This window comes from Miscanthus floridulus, chromosome 12, assembly GCF_019320115.1.
Source record: "Miscanthus floridulus cultivar M001 chromosome 12, ASM1932011v1, whole genome shotgun sequence".
Taxonomy (NCBI): Eukaryota; Viridiplantae; Streptophyta; class Magnoliopsida; order Poales; family Poaceae; genus Miscanthus; species Miscanthus floridulus.
Genome location: NC_089591.1, coordinates 48,510,506 through 48,536,397, shown reverse-complemented (window position 1 = coordinate 48,536,397; position 25,892 = coordinate 48,510,506). Strand labels below are relative to the sequence as shown.

General features: G+C 50.7%; 2 protein-coding genes across 2 annotated transcripts; one reads left to right on the top strand and one right to left on the bottom strand.

Moving 5' to 3' along the window:
• The first annotated feature begins 7,713 nt into the window (after window positions 1–7,713).
• On the top strand, window positions 7,714–9,342 carry LOC136498231 (uncharacterized). Its single transcript, XM_066494178.1, has one exon. It carries the CDS (start codon window positions 7,826–7,828, stop codon window positions 8,159–8,161), a length of 336 nt encoding a protein of 111 aa, XP_066350275.1. The 5' UTR covers window positions 7,714–7,825; the 3' UTR covers window positions 8,162–9,342.
• A 1,252-nt stretch (window positions 9,343–10,594) lies between these two features.
• On the bottom strand, window positions 10,595–25,660 carry LOC136495394 (sm-like protein LSM1B). The gene is made up of 5 exons (XM_066491334.1): window positions 25,379–25,660; window positions 12,702–12,770; window positions 12,498–12,613; window positions 12,345–12,407; window positions 10,595–10,973 (listed from the first exon to the last, which is right to left on the bottom strand). Exons 1-5 carry the CDS (start codon window positions 25,437–25,439, stop codon window positions 10,896–10,898), a joined length of 387 nt encoding a protein of 128 aa, XP_066347431.1. The 5' UTR covers window positions 25,440–25,660; the 3' UTR covers window positions 10,595–10,895.
• Window positions 25,661–25,892: the final 232 nt, after the last annotated feature.

Sequence of the window (25,892 nt, the reverse complement as noted above, 5' to 3'; positions counted from 1 at the left end):
GTAACGCAAAGCAAAAGCGAATTTAATTTATAAAACACAAGGTAGGGTTGTATGCATCCGGGGCTTGCCTTCGTTGATGGAAAAGTCCGGCTCCTGCGACGTTACACAAGTATTCGATCCCACCTCAACAGACGGATTAACCTCCTCCACAACTTGATTAACTACCACGTGCTCACCTTCGTTCACTACACGTAGTAACATTGCCATGTTTAACATGATGCGAGATACAAAATATGATGCTTGATGATGGATGCCAATTAACAACTAATTAAACATATTCATAAAACTTATTTCAATTGAACTCAATTTTTTTTTTGTAAAAGTTCATCACATGATAACTAAGTGGCAAAACAATTTTCATAATTTTTGGATAATTAATTAAGCTTAGAAAAATCATGAAAACTCATTTATTAATTAATTGAGCAATTTTTATCACATTAAAAAATGACTGAAAAGTAACATTTAATATTTTTCCTAAATAATATACATCACAGAGAGGTCACACAAAAATTTTCATAATTTTTGAAGCTCTAAATAAATCTACACAAAAATAACAAATTACAGCACTATTCAATCATTTCTGAAAAAGGAAAAATTCCATTTTGAACTCACCCGCTCACACAAACAACTCGGAAAGAACCAGGAGTCACACAAACAACTCGGAAAAAAAACCTAGAGCTCACACAAACAACTCGGAAACAGAACCTAGAGCTCACACAAACAACTCGGAAAAGAACTTGGAGCTCACAAAAACTACTTGGAAAAGAACCTGGAGCTCACACAAACAACTCGGAAAAAGAACCTAGAGCTCACACAAACAACTCGGAAAAGAACCTGGAGCTCACACAAACAACTCGGAAAAGAACCTGGAGCTCACCCCGAACGCACTGGAGCATAAAGCTGGATCAAAAGAGCAATGGATGAGTGGTTCGACGTGCACAGGAAGCACCAGTAGCTCACCCTAAACTCGATGGAGCAAAGAACATGGCTGGAGAAGCAACGGTGAAGCAGGTTGACGATCCGAGCAACCACGGCGGAGCAAAACGTCGACGGTGGTGGTGCTCCGGCGACTGCGGTGGACAAAACTACCAAGCAACAAGGTATTAAGCACCACGGCATCAAGGCAAAGCTGGAGCTACGCCGAGCAAGGACAAATACGCACCAGAGAGCTCTGGCCACGGCGACACGCTCACGACGGCGGTGCTGCCGGCCGCGAGGAAGAAGAGCAACGAACGGGGGTTCCCGATGAAATCAAGTGACCAAAACTGGCTGGCTGGGTGCGCAAGGATCAGGCGAAGCTAGGACAGGCTTTGCTGGGACGGCAACGGCGCTGAATCGACGGTGAAAGCTCGACAGAGCAGCGGCGATGGCGACGGGAGAAAACAGAGAAGGGAAAACGAAGAACGACGACTGCACAGGCTTTATAGGACGGCCAGGAAGCAAAGAGAAGCCACGCAGGGGCCTTTCCCATGCCAGCGCAAAGCCAAGGACGGCCACAGTCACGTCTGGAAGCAGAAGGAAGATCGTAGATGGTGATTTGGCTTCCGCGGTTACTGTTCATCAGAATTACCAAACTGCCATTCGATTTAAAAATCCAAATTACTCCCAAATTTATGTAACAACTCAAAAATCTCTAAAAATAAAAGTTGTTCCAAATTTAAAGTTCTACAACTTTGCTTTTATAACCATACCCAAATTCAGTCTACATTTTGAAATACAAATTTGAATTCGAAAAGGGAACATTTAAAGAATCTCGCCTTTTCAAATTACTTCAAATTTTTCTAAACAACTTTGAAAACTCCAAAAACAAACTTTGTATAACTTGACAAGCTCTACACTTTTGCTTTTAGGCTCAACCCCAAAATATGCTTAGATTTTGAAATGAGTTTTTCAGGGTAGGCTTTAAATACTGAAAAATCAAGGTTTTCTTGGAAATTCAAAATCCAAACCAAGTTTTTAACTCAATTCAAACCATACAAGGCAACACTCATAACATAAATGTAGACTTGTTTTAGTGAATGCATATCAAAGTTTTCCATATAACCAAATGCTTTGCAATGCATATGATGACATGTCCTATTTTAGTATTTAAACACCCGAGGTGTTACAACAAGCGAACATAGCCATATATTTATTATACAAAGATCAAAGAGACCAGCATGCATGTGCCTGCTGGTTCATGTTGATCCATATAAAATAAAATGGAGCACTGAGATGTGGCCGTACCACTTTTTTTAAAAAAAAATGGAAAGGAAAGGTGACTGGATGGTACATAAACACATGGTCCTCGTCTGGAGTGCCCTTTTCCATTTAATTTGCGCAGCCCTTTTTTTTTTCTTCCCCTTCGCTTTTCTTTCTTCGTCGTCACCAACCGTGAGCGCAACCTATCCTGATAAATGTGTCTCAACAACCCCATGCAGTCCGATCCCCAGGCCATGCTAGCAGCAGTATAGTAGCTGCCCTGTACGTTTCAGAGGTGTATTGCAAGTCGCACTCACGGCACGAAAATGTGTTACAACAATTGTCCTGCCATTCACCCACCAGGTTTCGTTTCATCTTGAGAAATAGATCGATGCTGCCATGTAATTTTGATCAGCCGACGACGGTGCCATATCAGTAAAAGATTAAGTCCACTTTTGGCTCCTTAATTATTGGGTTCGTCTAATGTTGACCCTCAACTATAAAACCGTCTGATGCTGGTACCCAAACTGCCAAAACCGTTCATTTTTAGCACCTGGGCGCGAGCGGGGCTGTTTTGACCGACGTAGAGCGGGTTTGACCACACCACGCTGACATTGACCGGCACGTAGGACATCGGCCTTCATGTTAGTGACATGTGGGGCCCTAGCCTTCATCTTAGTGACATGTGGGCCATCGTCATCCCCCTATGGCGCCCTAGGGCCGCATGACACCCTCCGCAGTCACCGCGCACGCTCGAGCCACCTCGTCTGCTGCTGGGATGGACCTCCCTCGCTCGCAGTGGGGCCGAGCTCGCCTGTTCGATGCTGCTGGAGCTAGAGGAAGGAGATGGAGAGGATGAGTGATTGACATGTGGGCCCCACATGTCACTAAGATGAAGGCCGATGTCCTATGTGTCGGTCAATGTCAGCGTGGTGTGGTCAAACCTGCTCCACGTCAGTCAAAATAGACCCATCCACGTCCAGGTGCTAAAAATGAATGGTTTTGATAGTTTTGGTACCAGCACTAGACGGTTTTGTAGTTGAGGGTCAAAATTAAACGTACACAATAATTGAGGGGCCAAAAGTGGACTTAATCCTTAGTAAAACCAAGCGTAGCAACCTGAATACATACATTCCACAGGGAAGGAATCCTTGGCGGCTAGCTATATATGGCCAACGGGTCGGCCCGGCCCGGCACGGCACGGGCCCGTGCTAGCACGTCCCGATAGCCAACGAGCCAGCACGGCACGCTGTGCCTCCCGGGCCGTGGCTCACAGGGCCACGGGCCTGGCCTTTGGCCTAGGCACGGCCCTATGGGCCGATTTTCGTGCCGGGCCAGCCCGCGAGGCAAGACTAGAATCACGGGCCGTGCCAGCCCACGGCCAGTTACCCTTTGCATTCATAATTTCACAAACAGATAACAGTTCATAGTTTCATAATTCATACATTCACAGCTAGCTAGATCACAGTTTCTTACATTCACAAAATCAAAGTCCAAAACCCCAAATGTCCGATACAGTCACAGTTTCATACATTCACTGATTCACAGAATCGAAGTCGAAATGTCCGATACATTCACAAATTACAGTTTCATACATTCACTGATTCACAGAATCAAAGTCCAAAGCCGACAGACAACAGAAATAATCAAAATGAGCTGTTTAGTGCAATGCTACTCATTAAAAACCTTTCTATGTAAAACTCACCCTTGTGAGAAACCCTAGAAGGAAAAAAGAGTGCAGCCAGCTCTTAATTAACCATTGTTCACATATCATAGTTTCATACATTCACTGAGTCACAGATCACACACACACACACACTCAGGAGTCAAGTCTCAACCTTAGTACCTCACTAAGTACCAGGAGCACCACCAGCAGGTCCATCTTCATCAAGGTACAAGTTATGGAATGAGTCTTTAAGTTCTTGGTTGTCAACAGCATGTTGTTCTCTTTTTTTCTCCTAACTCCTAGTCCTTTAAGCAGGTCAGCATCTCCACAGTCTCTGGTGACAAGCGCCATCGCCATTCCTCAATTATCCTACCTGTCAAACTGAAACAAGACTCTGAAGAGACAATGGATACAGGAACTGATATGATATCTCTAGCCATTATAGATAGGATTGGAAAGGTTAGCTTGTGGTCACGCCACCACAGAAGTAGGTCAAAATCATCCTCATAAGAAGTAACATTGTCACTGTCTAAGTAAGCTGATATCTCAGAAACAGCAGAAGTAGATGAAGATAAAGTGGCAGGGAGAGGGGAAGGACCAACAATACCTGATCCACAGCCAAAGATTATTCCCAATGCCTGCTTTTTCTTACCTGTATGATGTGATAGTTGTGCAACCCTTTGAGACCTAGCTGCACCAAACTTGCTCTTATATTTGTTAAACAGTTTATACAATTCAGTTTTGACATCAGCATAGTATGAACTGTACTCAGAACTAGTGTATTCACCAAGTAATTGAAGCACATTAAAGAAACCTCTCATCTTAGCTCTAGGATCAAGAATGAATGCATATGAATATAACATATGTATGTCCTGTCAATATTTAAGGAACTTAAGCTTCATAGGATATACAATAGCTCTCAGATTATGATCTTTTTCACATGCATGCAAATGAGAAGCAATCTCTAGGATATGGTGCAGAACAAGTGGACTTGTAGAATAATAAACATCAGACAATACAACAGTGGAGTCATAGAAGAGTTCTAGGAACTCTAATAACTTCTCAGCAAAATACCAATGATCTGTAGTCAACAATTATAAACCATAATAGGAATTAATGAACACAGAAAAGATATTCTTGTATGGAACCAAGTGTTTAAGCATCAGGTAAGTAGAATTCCATCTAACATCCATATCCAAGCCAAACTTTCTAGGTCTAACACCCTTAGCATTACAGTATTCCTTGAACAATATAATTCTTTGATTAGAGGAATTTAAGAAATTAATTGCAGTTCTAAAATCTTTTGTGTACGATTTCAACCTTTTTAATCCAGATTTTACAATGAGATTAATGATATGACAAGCACAACGTTGATGTACAAGACTGTACTTACGGTTATTAGGATCCAAAGGATCAGGTGAAAGATCAGGACCCAAGTAACAAGCAAATAGAGGTGTCAAAGTGTTCATAGCCCTAGCATTAGAAGAAGCATTGTCTAGAGTGACAGAGAAAATCTTGTCAATCAGACAATACTCATCAACCACAACATCAATTCTTTCAGCAATGTTTTCACCAGAATGTTTAACCTCAATCAGCCTAAGACCATTAACTCTTTTCTGTAACTCCCAATCAGCATTCACATAGTGAGCAACAACACTAATATAGTCCTCCTTAACATTACAAGACCAAATGTCTAAAGTCAAAGCAACAGAAGAAGCAGCAGACAACACAAAATTCTTAAGCTTATCACGGTGTTCAGTAAACAGCTTACCAAGATCTCTAGTGGTAGTCTGTCTAGAAACCTTGGCAAACCTAGGGTTATGAGCAAGAACAATGTAATCCTCCCATGCCTGTGACTCACCTATACCTAATGGAAGGTCAAGCCTAGCAATCAATCTATACAACTCTGAGTGAGCAACAGCAGGATTGTAGTCCCAGTTATGCACAGATCCATCAGGATTGTAAGAAAGCCTAGACTGAACTCTAGCAGCACGATCAACCTTTTTCCTACAAGATTTATGATGCTAATCAAATGGACAGTGACAGCAGAAGATCTAGCAAACAATCTACTCTTACATATTTTACAGATAGCAGCAGTTCGAACCTTTTGACCATTCATAGTCTCATAGATCTCATCAAAATCAACCCAGACACCAGATTTACACTTACCAAGGCATGAGGTACCATCTGTGCTGTTGGAGTGGACCGGTGTCCCTGTCACCGTCACCGACAACGCTAGCTTCGCCCCTCCACCACCGTCGCCACCGTCCAGATCGATTGGAGCAGAGCCGCTACCGACATCGATACCCAACAACGCAGCAGCGTCGTCACGGATGTCGTCGTCGTCCTCTGGGAGCAGCCCTACCGCGATCAGGTCATCATAGCCGGTGAGTGGATAGACGACATCGTCGTCATCCGCCATGGTGACCTTGACCGCGGATGGCTGATCTCCAGCACCGTTCCTCAACGGTGCGTGTGGCTGCCGTGCCCGGTCTATGCCATAGGAAGAGGACGACGAGGCATCGGCAACCGACCTGCACGGAGGAGAAAAACAGAGTCAGAGAGATAGAGCCATAGAGGTACAGATCCAGTCATCCAGAGTCAGTGGAAGAGACACAAGAAGTGGAGAAGACAGATCTAGGGTTAGGGTTAGGGTTAGTGGAGTACCTGCGCAACCAGAGCCCGGTACCGGAGATGACGAGGGCCACCCAGAGGAGAGAGACCGATTAGAAACGACGGCGAACGGCGGAGGAGGGACGGACGGGAACACGGTCACGAACTCACATAGTTCACTGAGAGCGAGAGAGGAGAGAGGGAGAAGGGATGAGAGAGGGAGAAGGGAGGAGAGGCGGATCGAGGTCAGCGAAGTCGAGGACGACGAACGAGATCAGTAGATCACGAGAGAGAGCTCAGATTCGCCAGATCGTAGATGCGGCCGATGCGGGCGAGAGAGAGAGAGAGAGCAGAGATTGCGCTGCGGCGAGCCGGCGAGCGAGTGGGGATTAGGGTTAAGGTTGAGAGCGGATTGCGGAGCTGGCCGCCGGTGAGGCGACTGGGCGAGCGGGGCTCGGGCGCTCGGCTGCGCCGCGGCGAGCGAGTGGGGAACTGGGGAATGGGGATTAGGGTTAAAGTTGGGAGCGGAGAGCGGAGCGGACAAGGAGGCGAGGCGACTGGAGAGTGGAGACTGCGGAGCGGGCGAGGCGACTGGGCGAGCCGCTTTTATGCAGGGGCGGGGTGCGACGCAGGGGGGTGGGGAGGCCGCCGCGGCACTAGTAGGCCGGGCCGCTAGCGGACCGGCTGCTCTGTAGCAGGCCGTGCCGTGCTGGCCCACGTACCTGGGTAAGGCCCAGGCATGGCCTGCTACTCCGGGCCGGGCCAGCCTGGGCCCGCTAGCCTCCGTGCCGGGTCGTGCTTGGGCCGGACAAAAAACGGGTCTTGGACCGGGCCGACGAGCTCAGGCTGTATGGCCAATTATGCGGCTGGCAGGCACCTCAGTTTCCTGTCACCGGCAGTATGAACTCTCTGACCCTCCATTTGTTTATGAACGATGCTCTCCCAGTCACCATCAATCAAAAACTAAAAAGAAGTAAAAGTATATCTGCTGCTGCGTTCCAGCATTTTCCAGTCAGCTTGTTTTAGTCCTAGCAAAATTGAGTGCATTGTCTCACTTCTGCTTTTTTTTTTGGTTGTTCCCCGCTTTTCATTTCATTTCATTGATTCATTAATTCTTTAATCTTATACTATATTTTTTTTGAAAAAAAAAATACGCGTACACTCTGCTGATGAACCCTGGCCTGGCCCATCCCGACCGTGTCCCTCCACCCTTTATATACACCGACGGCACATGATCGGTCGGAGCACGAGAGCGCAGCGCAACAGAGGAGAGGGAAGGAAACAGCAGAGGCCACGAGGCCACCAGCGAGCGAGCAGCGAGAAGGAGCAAGCCGGCGAAAGGTGCCGAGAAAGAAGGCGAGGACAATGGGGGAAGCTCCATCTCCATGCGTCATCGTCGTGCCGCGCCGCGCCGTCCGCCTGCCCCGCCACGGCCGCCGGAAGGTGCACGTCGTCCGGCTCGGCGGCGCCGGCCCTGGCGCGCGCGTGCGCCGCCACGGCCGCGGGCTCCGGCTCCGTCGGTGGCTGCGGCGCGCGGCGTGGCGCCTCGCCGAGCTCTGCGTGGCGGCGTTGTCGGGCCAGGGCCACCCGGGGGCGCCGCCCAGCGCGGCGCACCACCCGCCGTGGACCGGCGTGGAGCCCTACTTCGCCGCGCCCTTCGTCCCCGTCGCGCGGATGAAGCGCGCCGGAGCGCAGGCCTAGCTTGCCCGGCCGGCTTGCTGCCGCTTGCACCACGGGCCGGCGGCTTGATTTCGCTCGCGTCGATCGCATGATCCACCCAATGCCGAACACGGTGGTAGCCAATCATGTAGGACAGGCAGGGGCTGTCGCTGTGGTGTCCGTTCCATGATCGTCCCTCCTTTCTTCTTCTGTTCCATGACCATCCCTCCTTTCTGCGGCTGCTTATCGCAGCAAAGAAGCATCATGCAGGTAGTTGTGCTGGGAAACAGTGTAGTACTGCTGCAGCTCCAATCATGAGCGCCATAGATTGTTTTGGAGGACTCATTCCATACATATGTAGCTTATTCAGCCTAACGATCGTAAATTTTCAGCCAGAACAGTATTTTTCTCTCACACCAAACCAGCCAGCAGTAATAATCCACGATCGTATACGATCGTTTCAGCCCAGCATGAATAACTAGAGAAATGTAGCTCGCCGTGCTATGGCATATACTCCAGTGACTGTACTTAAACTTGTACTGCTGTCTGCTACTGATAACTAATGAATCTCTATTAGTGCGTACTACTAATGCTCCTAACTGTCTACAACAAGCCGGTGTCGTCCCATGAGATCTCCAAATGATCACCGCGTACGTGAAGTTCATTCTTGTTCAGTTGTTCGTGCACTGTCACTGACGACGCGCGCTTTCACACCAGTCGTGATCTTCAGTTGAATGGTGGAAGCATGAACGAGGTACAGGCCACAGGCCAGGCGTACAGCACGACCTGCCGATTGCGGGCAGTAGCTAGGCCCGAGCTTTCCCACCAGTTTGGTTGCTCACGTGAACCCCGCCAAAGCCGCCATTTAACGCCTGATTTCTGCGGATCCCGTCCGTGACCATGGTGTCCGCACCGCACGGTAGACGAGTTCGGCCGCCGAGGACGGTGACCCGACGGTTGGGAGCCGATGGATCGATCGATCGATGGAGACCACCCACATGCACGCTGCCGTGTTCAATGGCCGGGCCGGCCGGGGCCGGCGGATAAGGATCTAAGCTAGCGCAGGCGTCCTGCCGGCCCCGGCCTCAGCTCACACAGCACCATGTGCGCTGCCACGCCCCGCAGTACCAGGCATGCATTAATCAACGGAGGCGCCCAACCTACCGTGCGTGCGCAAGTGTGCAACAAACAAAATGGCTTGGCTAGCCTATCTTCTGAAACCGGTGAGGCCCATGTTCGCTTGAGCCTATGGGTTAGAAATAGCCCTACTATTTTAGTCATAAAATAGCGTTTTTCTATCCTAATAAATCAACTCTACAAATCAACCCTACAAATCAGCCGTACCAACAGCTGTCAAACAGGACCGAGATCTCCCGATTTGTACTCCTAATGCTAGCCTAGCTCCTCCAACTGAGATCTGCCGGCTGCCACCGATGCCTGATTGGGAGGCTTCCAGCTCCAGTGTCTGGCTCGTTCCAGTGTCCTGTTCGCGTCACGGAAGTTGGACGGATGTCCTCACACCTCGCTCACTGCCTTTCGCTTGGGAGAGGAGAAGGAACTGAGGAAGCCATGGGTTATTAGGCCTGGTTTAGACTGTAGCGGCTAAAATTTAGACAGCTAAATCAGTTGCTAAACCTTAGCCACTCCTATTTAGTTTAGTGGACTAAAAGAGCCTTTTAGTCTCTATGTTTAGATTCAAAGTGTTTAAAAGGTGAGGTAGTATGGGCTTTAGTCCTATTTAGCAACCTCTTTATGACTAATTTGCTAAATACCCTTTTAGTCCTATTTAATCATAGTGTTTAGGTAAATAATAACTAAATAGAACTAAAATTAGCCGGCTAAACTTTAGCAGCCCAATCTAAACACCCACTTATTGTCTGATGGGTGTCGGCATGAACGGGGCCATTAGTAGCCTGTTCGGCTGGGGCTGAAACGATCGTATACGATTGTGGATTATTACTGCTGGCTAGTTTAGTGTGAGAAAAAATACTATTCTAGCTAAAAATTTATGATCATTTACGACCAAACAAACAGGCTACTAGGTACCAGCAGCCATTATCAGCTCATTAGCGTTCGGTAACACTGGCGCCACGTTGATCCAACCCTTTAGCCCCTGCTGTTCGTGCAGCCGGCTAAATCGCGAAGGCTGCTAGTGAAGATTTCAGCGCTATCACATTACGCACAGGAGGATGGATGGATAGGGGCAGCCGGGGCTGGGAAAGAGACGCTCGGACAGCAGCCCGCACCACAGGCTAAGCTGGGCTCGCTTTGCTTCACGTGCATGTCGCTGGGGGTACAGTGTTATTGTTGTAAGGCTAGACCAGGTCAGCACAGCATGCATGTTGCGCCGCTGTGCTGATTGGCAGCTTGATTGATTAGCTAGCTGCCTCCAGGATCCTGCAAAGCCATGGCATTGGCCCCCCAAGATCCAACCCAATCAGGTGTACAGTAATGTCAGTTATATAAATTCCGATAGAGCAAAGGCACTGTTGAAAACGACAAGGAGAGCACAGGGCATCTCCCCAGGCAATAATCTGAGAGGTGACAAAGCTGTATCTGGAGGCTCTCAAACAAGGATCTGTTGTGGCCACAAAAGTAGTAAACACCACTGCTAGTTAAAAGGAATCTGTTCGCTGAACCCTCCATCAATCCAAAGCGTTTCTGGACAAACGAGAAGCATGCGACTGGGACGTGGCGCAGTCATCAGGTATGGCACAGGCCGCCACTAAAAACTCCGCGGCCACAAATGGGAGCAGCAACTACCATGGAAACGATTTTAATCGAAGTCTAGGAACTCCATCCGTTTCCTCATCGTGCCTTTCAGATCTCTTGCTTCCCGTTCTGCCTTTTCAGCCTGGATGTGGCGAAAAAAAAAGTTAGTTACTAAGTCACAATGACATCGTGAAGGAGTCAGGTTCCTTTGTCTAAGCATAGAGGTACACCATACAAACATATTTCAATGGCAGATTGCATATTTGTCTAGTGTATGTAAGTCCTTTTGAAAGACAAACTGTTTCTCCTAGGAGCTGCGCTGGGTCCTGTTGCTAAACCGCAATAACTGTGTTTGTACACATTAATATTTGTTCCTTCTCCGCAGTTTATTGTTAAGCATTACAAGATTCAGAAAGACCAGATGAAAGGAACAGGTTTGAGCATGCTATGGCAGGCTGAAGGTGGGACCGCAACAAATGCAATAGGTTGAAGATAGATGACTGTCGAGAAAAGGGTAAAACCTTTAGTTCGCTCCCATGTTGTTCCCGGGTTTGTATGAACCATTCCTTTCTTTTCGTCAGGTTAAGTAATTAGTTTAATCCAATTTGCACTAATGGAATTGCTGCCTCCCTATGAAAAGGAGCCCTTCCTCTTGTCATCTGTTCTCAGTTCATCGCAACTGGAATCCCTAGTCTTCTAAATCATTTTTAAAATAAAGTATGGGCCAATCCCAGAGTGGCCACAATCTAATACAGGCAAACCTGTTCCAAGATATATCCACAAAATGCAATAAGCAGACCAAACATTAACAATCCATATTTTACTTCCACAAAATGAGTCTTTTTTTATTAATGCTTAGATCTTGGAAAAAACATGGTAGTCCCTTCGTTTCAAATTATAAGACGTTTTTGGTTTTTTTAGATTCATAACTTTTACTATGCACCTAGATACATATTATGTCTAGATACATGATAAAAGTTACGAATCTAGAAACGCCAAAATGTCTTATAATTTGAAACGAAGTACAACATTACATACAAATTTCATTTTTGCTTGAATGTAAAAGTAAATCAAAAGATGCAATAGTTTCAACAATAAAGTCACAACAGAGAGTTTAGAGAAATAAATCTTCTCGCACATATTAGCAGACGGCAAAGAGGTTAGGACAGAAAAATGCAATAGTTGCATCCACAGTTTCCATGTTATATGACAGGATGGGTTGCAAAAGTTAAAACAATCTACAAATTATCTGTATTGTCATCTAATAAAATGTTTCTGTATTTCTTTAAGGCTGCAACTGTGGCCATAACTTATCATTGAAACACCAAGTAAAAGAGCAAGACAACAAACTTTTAGCGCCACAGTTTAAATTGTCTTTGGGAAAAACACAGAACCGTTCATGAACAATCTGTATGACTAGGATATCAACATGCATGTATCAAAATGCAGAAAAGAATTAGCTAAACACCAGAAAACGCTTCAAAACAAGAATAGATTGAAGATAAGTGCACACCTTTCTTATTTCTGCTTCTGAAACACAGGTCATGTGAGCAGGGAGTTCATCCTTTTCGCGATCCTGCTCAATGCAATATATACCAGATCTATAACATCAACGCGGAGATATGAGTTTGGCCATGCTCACTTTTAATGCATCAGAGGTTATTACCAATTCTCCGATTAAAACAACATTCTCTCCCCGGATTACGTACAGACCAAGAGGAACATCACAATATTGTTCCCCCACAATCACTCGTTCACAAGCACCCTGAAGAACAACATTTGCTGCAAAGTATAATAGTAAAAGAGAAGATTAGTAGCAGAAAATATAATTGGAAACAACACTAAGGAAAGTGAGAGTAAAGCGGCCCACCAAACTGATCAAATGAGCAGAGGGTGCCAAGCAGTTTCCGTCCATCTCTTAGCAGGACAATAAGTTTCTCTGAGATCGGATGCGAAAGAAATTATTAGAACCATAGATCAGAAATCACGAGCAACAAGAAGCTGTGGGGGATATGACCCCCGGTACCCACAAGACAAGACATGGGCCGCACCATCAGAGGTGGCCCGGCCCACACGATCAAGGCGTGCAACGCAAGGCTACAAGAAGATGTGATTTATTAGATATTGTAATACCAAATAGGATATTTTCTTTGTAATCCTACCCCTCCAGAGTATATAAGGAGGGGCAGGGGCCCCCTAGTCGACAGCTACAAGCCTACATGGTCATCCAGATCAATACAAATCAACAGAGCACAGGACGTAGGGTTTTACGTCACACTGACAGCCTAAACCTGTATAAATCGTGTCTTGTGTCTCTGTTACCATCCGGTTCCTGATCACGCGCACCTCCACCAATCATCTACTATCGTGGGTATACCCCTCGATAGACTGCCGACTAGATTTAGTCGACAGTGGCGCGCCAGGTAGGGGATGTGCGTGCTGATTCTGTGGCGAACCAGATGGGAATCTTTTCTTCAACCAACGTTGCCGGCAACTCAACATTCGGCGGCAACTCGACGCTGGCACGCAGCGGATCACTTTCCTCGGTGAACGGCCGCACGTGCTGGAGTCCGACGCCTTGCCATGCGCCTCCAACAAACGCAACACTCGACAACAAGATCGGAGTCAAGCAATCCAAGAAAGATAAGTCAAGTCGCTTGCTAATTAAATATTGTTATTATACTTCCAGATATATATCCGTATGTCTGCATGATTTCGGTTGGGAGAAACCTAATCACATCTTGTTGTTGCTCGTGATTTCTGATCGGATACGCAAGATCGTCTCCGTGGATCACGACAACCAGCAATCAGGAAAGACGACCGGCAATAACGCGATGTGGAGCAGTGTTTCCACCAAAGATGCTGGTCGGCCATACAACTAATTGTAGTAGTTGAAGAGATATACAAGCACATATGCATCTGGATCTACACCACCATGCAGACAACGTCACGTATCTCAGGCATGCAAGGAAGATCTTGGACTGCGCCCTCGCCTCGGTCGGACACGCTCAAGGACTTCTCCCCATGCGGATTGACTCCGTCAGGTTCCGATTACGTCCGTTCGCCTACGACTCCACGTACCCGTCCGAGCTGTCAAATGAACCGTCCGAGCCGTCAAGCGAGCCGACCGAACTACTCGTTCTGATCGCCTGCAGCGTCGCAATGATCGCCGCGAAGAACGGCGTTATAACGACCGCGACCGCCGCCATGACGACAGGCCAGAAAGCTCGAGGGCCGAGCAATTTCATCGCCGCCGACCATACGTTATGTCTAAAGATAAATACCTTTTTATATATGAATATTTAATAAAGTTTTCGCCATGATGTTTCTTCGTACTATTCTCTACATGATTATTCTCCAAACGACTTTTTTCCATGTATACCATCTTAAAGATAACATACGTTTTCGCCTCAATGACTTCCCGAACAGCCATGTTTACACTTGGGTTTTCCAGAGACGGCCCTGTCTTTGGCTTCTCCCTACAAGTGCACGGGCTCCAGCGCTCTGCGTTATGGGTGGTCGACAGCGGCTCCTCGGTGACGCTTGTCTTCCTACACGTGCACGAGCTCCAGTGCTCCGCGTTACGGTTTACGAGCTAGCCGGAGCTGGGGGGCTCAACCAACAAACTAACGGCTCGGGGCAGTTTATATTAAATATAAACACATCTCCAAAAGAAAACTTAGTGTTTACAATATATTTAAGATATTCTTCATCAACTCGCCGACCAGCCCCGTTCTCACTTGCGTTACCAGAAACAGCCCTGATCTCGATTTCACTCCTGCACGTGCACGAGCGCCAGCCCTCTACGTTATGGGTGGTCGGCAGTGGCTCCTCGACGCCGCCTGTGATCTTACATGTAAACGGGTGCTAAGCACTCTACGCTTTGGAGTATGGGCTAGTCGGGGCTGGTGATGCGATACAGAACCAACTGGCGGGAAGTTACTCATATTTAAAATATGAACACTTCATACAAACATAATGTCTATCTATTTCGCTCTGCTGCCTTCATCGCCGAGTTCATATATTTATTTTTACATCATGTACTACTCATTCTACATATTTATTATAGAATCATCGTCCGGGTGGTCGCACCACCTGGCATTCGGACTTCTCCGCCGATCAACTGGTCGGACCGCTAGGTTCATGGACTTCGTCGGCGACCAGTTGGTCGGACTGTTCGGCGTTCACTTCTACTCGGCGCTCACTTCGCCGCCGACCAGTTGGTTGGGCTGCTCGGTGCTCGATTCTTCGCCAACCAACTGGTCGGATTGCCCGTCGCTTCATCGTCAGCAACGCTGGAGGCTCGCCAGCTAAGCTGGGGACTCCATGGCGTTTGGATTGTTCGTCGCTTCATCGTCAGACACGCTGGGGGCTCGCCAGCTAAGCTGGGGACTCCTCGGCATTCGGATTCTTCGTGCAAGCCTCGCCAGCTAAGCTCGAGACTCCCCGGTGTTCGGATTCTTCGTGCAAGAGTCGCCAGCTAAGCTGGGGACTCCCTTGGCGGTCGGATCTTGCTACGTCTCATCAGTGTGCTATCAACTTGCTCCATGCTGTTCAGATTAGGGTGCTGATCTTGGGTAGCACGTCTGCGGTCTTGATACGCACATGACAGATGACGTTGGCAAGCTTTCAGACTTATTTTCTTTGACCCTGCTACAAGATTTATTTCTTCATCTTCCAGTAGGCTCGGGGACTAAGTGGCTACACTTCACCTGGCGGTGAATGTAGTGCTCTTTTCTTGATTTACCCTCCTTATTGACTAAGTCATGAATGATTCCTCGCAAACGGAGTCTAAGTGGCTACACTTCGCCTGGAGAATTTTTTTTCAATTTAATCTTGAGCCCCTTACATCCTTCCGACAAACCTTACTTAGCTAAGTCCGAGATCGGTTAATCAGTTAAACTGGTCGGCCCCTACTTTCACCGCTCAGGTCACTAGTTTTACTGGTCGGCTTCGACTTTCACCACCCAGGTCATCCGATTAACTGCTCGGCTTTGATTTTCACCGTCCAGGTCGTCAGCAAAACTGATCGGCTTCGTGTTAAACTGTTCGGACTTATTCAAGACAGCGTCGCCAAGCGGATACAAGGCGCTCGGAAACTAGCTGTGGGGGATATGACCCCCGGTACCCACAAGATAAGACATGGGCTGCACCATCAGAGGTGGCCCGGCCCACACGATCAAGGCGTGCAACGCAAGGCTATAAGAAGATGTGATTTATTAAATATTGTAATACCAAATAGGATATTTCTTTGTAACCCTACCCCTCCAGAGTATATAAGGAGGGGCAGGGGTCCCCTAGTCGACAGCTACATGGTCATCTAGATCAATACAAATCAACATAGCACAGGACGTAGGGTTTTACGTCACATTGACGGTTTGAACCTGTATAAATCTTGTGTCTTGTGTCTCTGTTACCATCCGGTTCCTGATCACGCGCACCTCCACCAATCATCTACTATCGTGGGTATACCCCTCGGTAGACTGCCGACTAGATTTCATCGACAATTACCAATATTTTTTTAAGATTAAGCAGACCATAGAAAGCAGCCAACGCACATGGAATATTTAAGTACTATTGTTCTCGTTTTCATTAAATATAAAAATAAATGTTTACTATCATGACTTATGCCTATGTTAGTACAATATTTTGGTTTAAAATATTTTATCAATAACAATAGTTTTAGCTAAAACCTCAAAAGAGCATAATCCATGCAATCACTAATTATACTTCCACGGTAATAAAAGTAGACAGAAAAGAACTTAACATATTCTTCTGAGTAATCTACCTATTTACACCAATTAAGAACAAAATATGAAATGAACTAAGGATATGCCAAGCCAATCTTACACTTGGCATGCCCTAGGAACAAAATTCATTGAAGACCCAGCATCCTTTGCAAACAATATTTAGTACCCACTCGAGATTTACAAAGACTAGATTAAAAGATTGATTTACAAATATGCAAATAAACCAATAGATAAGTAGACAACTAACAATATATTTAGTTGATTGTTTAGAAAGCTAGAAACTTAGCTGACCTTTAGCTCCAGTAGCGAGTTATACTATCATGTCACTAACACCTTGCACTGCAGCTACCCAATGCTTGCATAAGTTATCCTCTCTTCCTGTGTTTTTGAGGCGTCGCCTAGGCGACAAGGCGTGGTCGAGGGCCTGGGTGTCGGGGTCGCCACGACCTCAGCGTGTATGGCGTCCGCCTCATAGGATTAGGCGTCGCCTAGGCGCGAATGACGTCGGGCGGACGCCTACAACCGCGCCGCGAACGCCAGATGCCGGTCGTAGGGGAAGGGCGCCAAAAGGAGCGCGGCCCCGCGGGAAATCGACCGCGCGCCCGCGGGAAAAGGATGAGGCGCGGGAAATTGACCTCGCGTGCGCCTAGGTAGCCTCTTCTCGTGGAAATCGACCGCGCGAGTCATTCACCGCGAGTGCGGGCAAGGGGAGAGGAAGAGAGAAGGCGGCGGACGGACCTCGACCTCCGCTGGGCTGCTACTCTGCTCATGTCCACAGGTCGGCCGCCCCTGTCGCGGAGCCGGCCTGCATCTCCGCTTGGCCGTCCGCCCCTGTCGTGGAGCCGCTCCAGCATCATCGCACATCGCTGCTGAGGGCGAGGGGAGAAGAAGAGAGAAGGCGGCGGACGGACCTCGACCTCCGCTGGACTGCTACTCTGCTCGTGTCCACCGGCCGGCTGCCCCTGCCTGCATCTCCACTTGGCCATCCGCTCTGCCTCCTCGTGCTCTGCTCTGCATCTGTCGTCCGCTCTGCCTCCTCATGCTCCGCTCTGCCGTCCGCTCTGCATCTCCACTTGGCCCAGGTAGTCTGAATATTGTATACTCCCTGCTCTGCCTCCTCGTTGTATACTCTCTGCTATGCTATGCTATGCTCTGTCTGCTCTGAATATGGCGTGTGCTCTGCTTTCCCAAACATAAGGCTCTTGCTTTCTTTTATGTAGCATCCAGCAACATGGCAAGCTCAAGGGGTTGGATGCTACATGGGAGAAGAGCTTTTGGAAAGGAAAGAAAGGAACATGGGCTCAAGAATTGGCAACAAACGAGGTATGTATGTGCTGCACTAGTATATAAAATTCTAGCTTACAACGCCTTATAATGTGTGTATGGCGTCGCCTAGGCGTTGTTAGTCGCTGAATTCTCACTCTTGGTAGTAGGAGAATTCTTACTCTCATCGAGAGAGGATGACACTAGGAGTTGGGGCAATTTTCTTGTCTATTTCTCACACAAGCTCACACAAATGCCATGCCAACCCAAGGGGTTGGGGTTACATATTTATAGGCTGCTAGCCAGCCAAGCATATGCCAAGATGCTAGTCTAAGATGCTAATATGCTGTCCTAGCTAAGATGCTGTCCTCTAGTCTAAGATGCTGTCCTCTAAGATGCTGTCCTCTAGTCTAAGATGCTGTCCTAAAAACAGAAAAACAGTCACAAGGACCATGACCATGTGAGCATCATAGCCCCACAAAGACCAGCCACACATGAGACTTATCCATCATTCTCCCCCTAAGTCTTGTGCGTCGTCTTGTGGGAGAGTTGAACCATCCCGGTCCTGGAGCAGAGCTCAAGGAACTTGATCCTCCCAAGGGGCTTGGTGAGCAGGTCCGCAAGCTGGTCCTTGGTGTTGATGTAGCTCGCCTTGATGCTCCCTTCCTCCAAACAGCTTCGGATGAAGTGGTACCTCACCCGGATGTGCTTGCTGCGTTCGTGGAACACGGGGTTCTTTGCCAGGGCCAGAGCGGACTTGCTGTCCACCCTGAGCTCCACCGCTCTAGTGTCTCTGCCGAGGAGATCACCAAGCAGTCGAGCGAGCCAGAGCGCCTGAGTCGAAACGGTGGAGGCCGCTATGTACTCGGCCTCGCAGCTGGACAGGGCCACCACCTGCTGCTTGACCGACTGCCAGCTAACGAGGCACTTGCCGAGGAAGAAGAGGATCCCGCTCGTGCTCTTGCTGGTGTCGATGTCGCCGGCGTGGTCGCTGTCGCTGTACCCGACGAAGTGTGCCGCCCCAGGCACCTCGGGTAGTAGAGGCCGTGGTCGAGAGTCCCCGCAACATAGCGGATGATCCTCTTCACAGCCTGCTGGTGCTCCGTCGTCGGTCGCTGCATGAACCGACTAACGTAGCCGACGGAGAATGCCAAGTCCGGCCGTGTGTGGGCGAGGTAGCGAAGGCTCCCCACAAGACGCCGGTACTGCGTAGCGTCCACCTCCTCCGTCGTGCTGTCGCGGCTCAGCTTCAGCCTCTCCTCCATCGGAGTGAGAGCTGGGTTGCAGTCGGTGAGCCCAGCTAGCTCAACGACGCGCTTGGCGTAGGCGGTCTGTCGAAGCGTGATCCCAGAGTCATCCTGGTGTACCTCGATTCCCAGGTAGAAGGAGAGAGGCCCCAGGTCACTCATCTGGAAGGTGGCCTTCATCTCTTCCTTGAATGCCGCCACCTCCGCATCCTTGGTGCCGGTGATCACCAAGTCGTCGACGTAGACACCCACCAACAGGGCATTACCTCCATTGCCCCGTCGGTAGATGGCTGCCTCGTGCGGGCTTTGCTCGAAGCCCATCCCCTTTAGCGTGGAATCCAGCTTGGCATTCCACGCCCTCGGTGCCTGCCGCAAGCCATAGAGGGCCTTGCGCAGGCGGAGCACCTTGCCCTCCTTGCCGGGGATCGCAAATCCCGGCGGCTGGTGCACGTAGACCTCCTCCTTCAAGTCGCCGTTAAGGAATGCCGACTTGACGTCCATGTGATGAACACGCCAGCCCTCCTGGGCAGCTAGCGCAAGGAGGAGTCGCACGGACTCCATCCGTGCCACGGGAGCAAAGGCGTCGTCGAAGTCGACCCCCTCCTGCTGCACGAAACCTCGTGCCACCAAGCGAGCCTTGTGCTTGACGATGGCACCGGCTTCATCCCTCTTCAGCTTGTACACCCACTTAAGGGTGATCGCGCGATGACCACGAGGAAGGTCAGCAAGCTCCCAGGTGCGGTTCTTCTCAACCGCATCCATCTCCAACTGCGTCGCGGCGCGCCATGCCGCGTGTCTCTCGGCCTCTGCGAACGACCGAGGCTCGCCGTCGTCACACGCAAGGTGCAACTGCGCCTCCAGGTCCTCCAGGTCATGAGGCACCAGTCCCGGCACCAACTGGTCGCCGAGAAGGTTCTCCATCGTACGGTACCGCAACGGCTCGCCGTCGTGGTACGCGTCGATGCGCTCCTCGTCGTGAGAGAGCGGAGTAGCGAGCTCAACCGGGCTATGCTCGACACGAGCTGGTGTTGGAGTAGACGTGCCCGGAGAGGTGCCTGTCGGTGCTGGAGTGCGTGGCGTTGCCGGCTGTGGTGGAGCCGGCGAAGAACTCATCGCAGCCGAGGTCCTGGCTGGAGAGCGTGGAGCTGTCGGAGTAGCAGGCGCCGGGGTCGGTGGAGGCTCGGGGACTGGGGTAGACGCGCTCGCCGAAGAAGAGCTGCCTACTCCCCCAGCTCCCTCGAAGTGGACGTACTCGACAGTGAAGTCGTCGTAAGTCGGAGCCGAGCCATCGTCCACCGCCTTGTCCCACGCCCATCCTCGCCCTTCGTCGAACACAACGTCGCGCGCCGTGCGCACACGCTGTGTCTTCGGGTCGAGGATGCGGTAGGCCTTCGAGCCCTCCGCGTAGCCAATGAACACTCCCGGAGTGCTCCTGTCGTCGAGCTTGCTGATGTGGCCAAGCTCCTTGGCGAACGCGAGGCAGCCGAAGACCCGCAAGTGGGAGACCGCCGGCTTGCGCCCATGCCAAGCCTCGTACGGCGTCCTGCCGTCGAGCGCCTTGGTAGGCGAGCGGTTGAGGATGTAGACGGCCGTCACCACCGCCTCTCCCCAGAAGACAGCCGGCATCCCCCTCTGCTTGAGGAGGGCCCGAGCCATCCCCACAACCGTCTGGTTGCGCCGCTCGACGACGCCGTTCTGCTACGGGCTGTACGGCGCGGAGTAGTGGCGCTGAATGCCCTCGTCAGCGCAGTACGACGCGAATTCAGCCGCCGTGAATTCGCCGCCGTTGTCGGTGCGCAGCACGCGCAGCTTGCGGTCGCACTCCGCCTCCGCAGAAGCCTGCGCGCGTCTGATGGCGTCCGCAGCCTCTCCCTTGCTGCCGAGGACCATCACCCACATGTAGCGGGAGAGGTCGTCGACGAGCAGCAGGAAGTAGCGTCGTCCTCCCGGTGTGGCCGGTGTCACCGGGCCACACAAGTCCCCGTGCACGAGCTCGAGCCTCTCCTTGGCTCGAAAGCTCGCCTGCTGGGGAAAGGGGAGTCGCCTCTGCTTCGTCAACACGCAGACGTCGCAGAGCTGCTCCACATGGTCGAGGCACGGCAGGCCTCGCACCATCTCCGTGGCACTGAGCCGCTTCAGGGCCTCAAAGTGAAGGTGCCCGAAACGCTCGTGCCACTGCCACGCCTCGTCGTCCCGACGAGCAGCGAGACAGAGGGGTTGTGCCACCTGCACGTTAAGGACGTAGAGTCGATTTGCGCTTCTGGATACCTTGGCAAGAAGGCGACGACGACGATCCCAAATCCTCATGACTCCGTCCTCAACCACCACGCGCGAACCGTTCTCATCCAGCTGTCCCAAGCTGATGATGGAGTTCCTCAACGCGGGGATGTAGTAGACTCCGGTGAGCAGCCTGTGCTCACCAGACACGGCGGTGAAGATGATGGAGCCGACGCCCTTGATCTCCACGCCGGAGGCATCCCCAAACTTGACGGAGCCTCGGACGCTAGAGTCAAGCTCGGTGAAGAACTCCCGTCGACCGGTCATGTGATGGGTGGCGCCGGTGTCGAGGCACCACCCGTCAGTCTTGTCGTTGCCGGAGCTGTCGCCGAGGAGGGCGTGTGCTTTTGGCTCGTCAAGGTGGAGGAGAGCCGCTGCGGCCGGTGCCGCTGGAGGTAGCTCGATGCTGGCATGTGCCATGAACAGAGCCGGCTCCTCCTCCTCCGCCTGTGCGACGTGGGCCTGGCCGCGTCGTGGCTGTCGACAGTCCTTGGCCCAATGGCCAAGCTGGCCGCAGTTGCGGCAGGCGTCGTCTCGTGCCGGCTTGTGCCTGCCGGCGGCGCCGCCCTGGGCGCCTCTGCGGGCATCACCCTCGGCACGTCCTCGCGCCCCGGCCTGGGCGTCTCTGCGCGCCTTGCGTGGCTTGCCACGCTTGCGGCCGCCTGTCGCGGAAGAAGGCTCCCCCTTCCTCCGGTCACCCTGGCTGGCAAGCCACTGCTCCCGAGTAAGAAGGAGCTTCCCGCCAGTGGTGATGGGCCCTGAGAGGGACTGTGGCTCATCACTATCGACGACCTTGAGGCGACCTATCGCCTCCTCGATCGACATCGTGGAGAGATCCAGCAGCGACTCGATCGAGCGAGCCATCTGCTTGTACTTCTCGGGGACGCAGCGGAAGAGCTTTTCGACAGCTCTCTCCTCGCCGTAGGTGTCGTCGCCGAACTGCACCATCTTCTGCAACAGAGTGTTGAGACGGAGAGCAAAGTCATCAACGTCCTCACCTGGCTTGAAAGCCAGGTTCTCCCACTCCTTGCGAAGTGCCTGCAGTGTGGACTTGCGGGCGCGGTCGCTGCCGATGCGTGCCGCAGCGATGGCGTCCCAAGCCTCCTTGGCAGTCCGCTTGCTGGTAAGCGAGAACTGCATCTCGGGCGGGACTGCAGCGATGAGAGCATCCAGCGCCCGTCGATCTAGGTCGTAGTCGACGTCGCCGTACCGGACTGCCTCCCACATGTGCCGCACCTGGAGCTTTACCCTCATCACCGCAGCCCACTCGACGTAGTTGGTCTTGGTGAGGGTAGGCCACCCACCGCCGGTACCGACGTCCCTGACAACAGCCTGGAGCCCGTGGTAACCACGGTACCGATCCGGGGAGAGAGAGCCACGCTGCCTGTGAAGGCCGCGCTCTCCATCGACCCGTCGGTACCGATCCGGGGAGAGAGAGCCACGCTGCCTGTGAAGGCCGCGCTCTCCATCGACCCGTCCGCCACCGTTGTCGTGCGCGCCTCCTCCAGGAGCGCCGCCGCCGTGCGCGCCTCCTCCAGGAGCGCCACCGGCGCGTCCGCGCCTGTCTGGGCTGCCGTCGCGCTCGTGGGCGTGCGCGGCTGCCCCAGGAGCGCCACCGCCGTGCGCGCCTCCTCCAGGAGCGCCGCCAGCGCGTCCGCGCCTGTCTGGGCTGCCGCCACGCTCGTGGACGTGCGCGGCTGTCCACTGCGCCGCCCGCGCTCGCGCTGCCTCCCTCTCTAGCAGCTCGAGGTCCGCGTCGGCGGTGTCGTCAGCGGAAATGGAGCTGCCGATGCTGCCGCGCAGAGCCTCGACCTCCGCCGCCGCCGCACGCGCTGCATTCGCCGCCGCCGCTGCTTCCGCCTCCGCTCTGGCTGCTGCCAGCTCCGCCGCTGCTAGCCTCGACGCCCTTGCCGCCGCCGCAGCGGTCTCTGCCGCCGCTCGCTCGCGTTCCTCTGCCGCGGCAAGTTCGGCCTCCTGCCGACGCCGCGTGCTCGAGGCGACCGAGCGCTGAGACTGCCCTGCGGACATGACGCGCTACCGGGGGGCTGCTGCGTGGGGAGAGGGCTGCTTCAGACGAGCTGGGAGAGGAGTGAACAGGAGCGGCCGGAGGAGCTGCTGCTGCCAACAGCTGGGGCTGTTGTGGGGCTGGGAGAGAAGATGAGCAAGAGATGCTCAGGCTACAGGATAATACGGCTCTGATACCACTTGTTAGTCGCTGAATTCTCACTCTTGGTAGTAGGAGAATTCTTACTCTCATCGAGAGAGGATGACACTAGGAGTTGGGGCAATTTTCTTGTCTATTTCTCACACAAGCTCACACAAATGCCATGCCAACCCAAGGGGTTGGGGTTACATATTTATAGGCTGCTAGCCAGCCAAGCATATGCCAAGATGCTAGTCTAAGATGCTAGTCTAAGATGCTAATATGCTGTCCTAGCTAAGATGCTGTCCTCTAGTCTAAGATGCTGTCCTCTAAGATGCTGTCCTCTAGTCTAAGATGCTGTCCTAAAAACAGAAAAACAGCCACAAGGACCATGACCATGTGAGCATCATAGCCCCACAAAGACCAGCCACACATGAGACTTATCCATCAGGCGTCCGCCACAAACGCCTAGGCGTTGAGAAAAAGGTCGGGCGCCGCACCTCGCCGCGGCGCCTCAAAAACATTGCTCTCTTCTCATTATTTCATATGCACTTGCAAAAGTGCCAAACAATCATAATGCCATCGCTCATTAAAAAAAGCAGAAAAACTCTTGCTTCTACCATCACATGGAAACAATTTCAACTGAACATCTATCGAGGCGTTAACAGATCAACTGATTCAAAGGAACTCAGGTGGGGCAATCTTCTCATTGTCTCATATACACTACAAAATTAATAGAAATATCAATCAATCGTAGTGCCATTAGCTTGCCCAATCGCTGCGAGGTTCTACTGTCATAGGGCAGACAATTTAAATTAGGTTTCTATTGAGGTATAAAATTCATCAACTAATTCAGACGGAGCTCACATGGACAAAAGGTAATGTCTTTTTTAATGACAGATGATAGAGGTACCAAATAACAGCTTCAAACAACTAACAGCTACCACAATTAAGATTAAATTCTACTCAAAGGCGCACATAATCCCTGAAGGGAAAATGGAAAGAGAAACAGAAATTTACTATCAATGAACCAAAGAAAGTGGCACTTGGAGATTGAAGCGCACACACCAAAGTTGTCTTACAATTAGGCTCGTCCAACACAGGCTTACTATACAGAATTTAAACATTTCATAATCAAGTCTATCCAACCAACCAAATGCCCCAAATGCAATACAATTGTTCGCAATGAAGAGCTTCAGGTACAAATGTAACACACATGAGAAGGTCCGATAAGTCATAATTTTGTACAATTACATAGCATTAAGTTTGCACAAATAATTGCCAAAAACATTGTGGAACCAAACAGATCATGGGAACTAACAACCTTTTACAACGCTTAGTGTGAATGCACCAGAATTCTGCCTTCATATGTCATGAGGCACAACCAACTCCAGGTAAGATTTCCATCAACAACATAAGGCATTGGCACAAACAGTACACACAAAAATCTGTAGTCTATCTGCATAAACAGATAAACCTACCAAAGCTTTGACAAAGTTCAAGACAAAATTTGAACGAGTTACAGGAAAAAATACTCTCTTTCGCCAAAACTAAATGAGTTGTATTGAGTATGGATGACTGCATAACCCATAAGAGCCTTCCCTCTTCTCCTACTAACAACGGCTACAGGGATTTGCGGAGAGTCACTGTGCCTGATCCGAACCACTCACAGAAGGCAATCGTCGGTACGAAATTATCACAATGACTTAGAATCACGGCCTCCACAAACAGGAAACTAGGCCAATCGGATCTACGACCCCCTAAAAATCTAATCTAGGCGCATCGGCTCAGTCCTACAGACCAATATCAACATCTAGGCGACTAGACAAGCTCAGAAACATAGCAGATAGGGGATCTCAAAACTCACTGTCCAAGAAGCCGGCGAGGGAGGTGGAGAGGAGGATGTCGTCGGGCGCGGACCAAGACATCGCGCGGATCCCAAATCCGGCTCCAGAAACCGGAACTGATGGACTCAACCAACCGCGGCTGGGATCGGAGTTGCTTCTACAGCTTGGGACCAAGCTGCTTAGCGGGCCCCCCAGGGAGAACCACTGCTAGGGTTCGCGTGGGAGTGGAGTGCTCTCGCGTGACGGAAGCAGGGAGGAGCAGAGTTCGGTGCTTGATACACGGACAGGGAACGAAGCAGATGGAAAGGGTTTGGTACTTGATAAGAGACGAGCCGCTGGCCGGTGGGCCCAAGAGGTCTATTCGTTTTGACTTGCGTGCATCTTGTATTTCGAGCAAGGTAAAGCTCATTTTCAAACTTTTTTTTTCTCCAAAACGCGAGAGAATTGCATTTCATTTTCGTTAAGAGAACATATCATTATGAAATTATTATTTTCAACCTTTAATTATGAAATTGGGTACCGAACAATTATCGA